Source organism: Aplysia californica, unplaced genomic scaffold (genome assembly GCF_000002075.1).
Source record: "Aplysia californica isolate F4 #8 unplaced genomic scaffold, AplCal3.0 scaffold00151, whole genome shotgun sequence".
Taxonomy (NCBI): Eukaryota; Metazoa; Mollusca; class Gastropoda; order Aplysiida; family Aplysiidae; genus Aplysia; species Aplysia californica.
In genome coordinates, this window is record NW_004797421.1 from 982,328 (window position 1) to 985,947 (window position 3,620).

A 3,620-nucleotide genomic window follows, 5' to 3' on the forward strand; every position below is an offset into this window, starting at 1 on the left:
GTGTGTGTGTGTGTGTGTGTGTGTGTGTGCGTGGTGAAACACCAAACCAACGTGCCAGGATCTGGACAATAAAGATGTATCTTATCTTATAAAGAGTTTCAAATCTCCATGTTAGGACGGTTGAAGCCTCAGCACCACACGCAAATTATAACCAGAGTCTTCAATTGGCTGCATTGCCTCGCAGATCTCATGTTCGAAGTGGCCACTCTTGGGGTCAATGGTGATGACCTTGGTGGCGTTCAAACCATCTGGGATAATCTCCACACTGTCAGGATCCTCACCAAATCGCCAGCCTGAATCGAGCTTCGTATTAAAATTGAATTGCACCCCTGTGATTGGGGCAACTCTAACAACACAGCTCACCATCATGGTATGAGGATCGGTGAACCAAAGTCCAGAAGCTTCGCTGTCAAATTTCAGTGGTAAATAGAAGTTAACAACGTTGTACGTCGAAGCTGTGTTGTCATCGGCGTCTTTCGCTACGCATTCGTACGTGACTTGACCCGCCCCCCTAGGGTTAGGTTTCACAACAGCGTGACTCTTTACGCTATAGCCTCCGTAGAGCGTTGACGTGTTGTAGGGAATCACCCTCCTGCTACCATTCTCGCCTATCCTGTATATGGGGAAATCTGTGACGTTATTTCCAAAGACGGAGCAAGATATCTCACAACCTCGATCTGCGTAATTGCATTTCGTAACGGTGACATTTGGATCGTGAGAAGAACGAGGCATTCGCAAGAAACCAAGATATCCTTCTGGGAACGGCAGGGTTTCGTTTGAGGGTCTCAGAACCCTTTGGGTGACTACATGTCCTCCTGCAATAAGATCACTCCTTGTTCTTGTACGAATAGTATTTGTGAACACAAGCAAGCCCCTCGGCGACCCATTTGACGTGCTTAGTAACAACTCCATCTCTTGTGTTTCTATGAAATCTTTGGTGTCCGCATATTGCACAAAGTCTCCTGTGCCTTCTCCATACTTCAGTTCTCTGGATACATCATCGTACAGAATTGTATTCAGCTTAAGCGTACTCCCCGACTCAGAATCGTCGTTCACTCTAGGAATAATTACCCTGACCTTTGCGTTATGACCAGGGTTGTACGTAATGTCCCCCGCTGGCACCGGTATTAATGTTAGCATAGAACCGGGAACACTTAACTCTGTTGTGTTAGTTCTAAGACTATTTCTAAGTTCCAAAACCACCTCCCCAAAAGTAGGTTCTGCCAATCGCACGAAAACATTGGCATATCCTCTGTCACTGTCCGTGACGGCACTTGTCTCTCGAACATAACCATCTCCTATGTCAACTCGTTTGTCTACGACGTCATCAAGTCCTGAGCCTTGTTCGTCATTACGAAACCAGGAAACGTCTGGCACCACGTCCACGCTCAGCTTATAAGTCACGGTGAATTTGATCTTTCGGAGACTGACCTCTCTTTTTGCGGACAAGACGATAATGCTCGGAGCAGGTATCTCTAAAAATTGGTGTGAAACAGATTCTTGGTTTTCACAAGGCTGCCCTCCTGTTGTTAAGGCTTCTTTCAAACGAGATATTTCGTTGAAAAGAATGTCAAATTTCTCGTTCATCTCACTTCGCTGAGGAAACAAGAGTAAATGATAAGAGAGTGTTCATCACATGAGGTTTTCGAACATATTTGATCACTTTAAAAGTGTACATGTATCATTTTTCCGCAAAGCATTGGAATCTATAACATATACAGGCGTGTCTTAAGTCAATAAGTAATAATTAGGAATCTTTGCTTTTTTAACAGACTGAACCTAAACAAAGTCAAGCAAGCTCAATGTTTGAGATCCGTATATTATATTCAAAATCAAGGAAAACTTAATGATTAAAGACTGTTCTTAGTTTCTAGATGCTCCGATATAAAACTTAGCTTAGAATATTTTATTTTTCATACGAGATGTCCACACAAAATTAAGTAGAAGAAAGAAAATCTTTTCTGTGTTAATAGTGTAATCATGCCATCACACGCCATTGTTCCACTAACTTGTTTAAGATTATTACTAATTTAGTTTTATAAGAGAATGCATTTTCTAAGACACAATTTTAGGGATACCTCCAGTATTCGACAAAGGCACCCCCCACCCCCCCTTCCCCGCGCATGCCTGGTTTTGCTTGGATTTTTCATCATAGAGATGCATAAATACAATATGAATGAACAAACGTACAACAACAACAACAACAACAGCATCATCATCAACAACAACAACAACAGCAAAAACAACAATAACAACAACAACAACATGAATAAAAGTAGCTTATGATAAATGAGTGAGGGTACAAAATAATGAGAGCATACAGGCAACAACAGCAAAATAAATAAAAGTATAGGCCTGATAAACAGATGATACGAGGTTTAAAAAAGATACGACAATGAAGCGAACATACCAACAACAACAAAATTATAATTTTATTAAATAGATACATGATTTTTTAAATGCTCTTTAAAAACAAACAAACAGACAACAAAATGAATAACTTGGCTTGGTGGTGTGCTTTGAAAAAAATCAATTTGTCTTTGTGAAGTCGGGCGTTATGGAGTCATTCAAAAACAAAAAGAAAGCACCGTGTAAAAGGCAGGGCTTATACATGTAAAGTAAGTCTTTGACAAGAATAATACACATTTTAAAATACGATACTTACGGCACAGTGTAAGGCTACCCGCCATTTGAATCAGTACTTACCATGAGTTCCATCTCATCTCTGTTGTAACCCGATGCACACTGGGTGAGAAAATAGCAGATGAATACCACCAGGCTAGTTCTCCCAGATTTCAATTTCAATTTCATTTTTAATTTGATGTGTTTGCAATTCCTGTTCAGTTTAAGGGGTGCTTTTTATATATATAGTAGTTGTTGTTGTCTAATAATTTTTCAAGATGTAGGCCTAAAGCTTATTCGTGCAGCGTAATTCTACGTACAGCAGTTCTCTGCCCCGGTGATGCCTCTGAATGTTCTCGAGTTTTGTCCAAAACAAAGACAGCATGTATAATATAATTATTAGGCCTATAATATGCTTTCAGTTCTGTTAAGCGGCCTAACAGCACCTCTGAACTAGCGTATTTACTTAATGGAGCCATTAATGTCGTTTAAATTATTATATTATTATTATATACCCCCCCTACACACACACACACACACACACACACACACACACACACACACACACACACACACACACACACACACACACACACACACACACACACACACACACACTTGCACAACTCCCCCAGCCATCCAAAGGACATTTTGTGAACTATGGAGAAGAAAATAAATATGAACAGCGCCTCTAGCATGAAACAAGCAATTTCCTAGTTGTTACATCGTGCAAATTCGGATAAAAAGTAAAGAGCTCCAAATGGATTCTAATGATAGCTATTACTATTACTGTCCAATCGTCCGTAGCATTGTTTAACATCCTTAGTAACCATTAAGGTGGGAGCACATATACGGTTGTGTGTGATCGGATCGGATAAAAAAAAGTTTTACAGGACCTGCGACACCTTTGGGTCGTATCATAAGTGCCGAAGATTAGAAAGAGAGTAACAAACACACATAAAAAGAAGGAGATTAGATAAGGACGATAGATGTTTGAT

At 40.2% G+C, this 3,620-nt stretch overlaps 1 protein-coding gene across 2 annotated transcripts; it reads right to left on the reverse strand.

Moving 5' to 3' along the window:
• Positions 1-28: 28 nt before the first annotated feature.
• On the reverse strand, positions 29-3,140 carry LOC101852239. 2 transcript variants are annotated; one of them, XM_005097291.3, is made up of 2 exons: positions 2,707-3,140; positions 29-1,596 (listed from the first exon to the last, which is right to left on the reverse strand). In XM_005097291.3, exons 1-2 carry the CDS (start codon positions 2,809-2,811, stop codon positions 112-114), a joined length of 1,590 nt encoding a protein of 529 aa, XP_005097348.1. In that variant the 5' UTR covers positions 2,812-3,140; the 3' UTR covers positions 29-111. The 2 variants fall into 2 exon arrangements, with proteins under 2 accessions (XP_005097348.1, XP_035825404.1); XM_035969511.1 differs by having other exon boundaries at positions 2,666-3,140.
• Between the last annotated feature and the right edge of the window lie 480 nt (positions 3,141-3,620).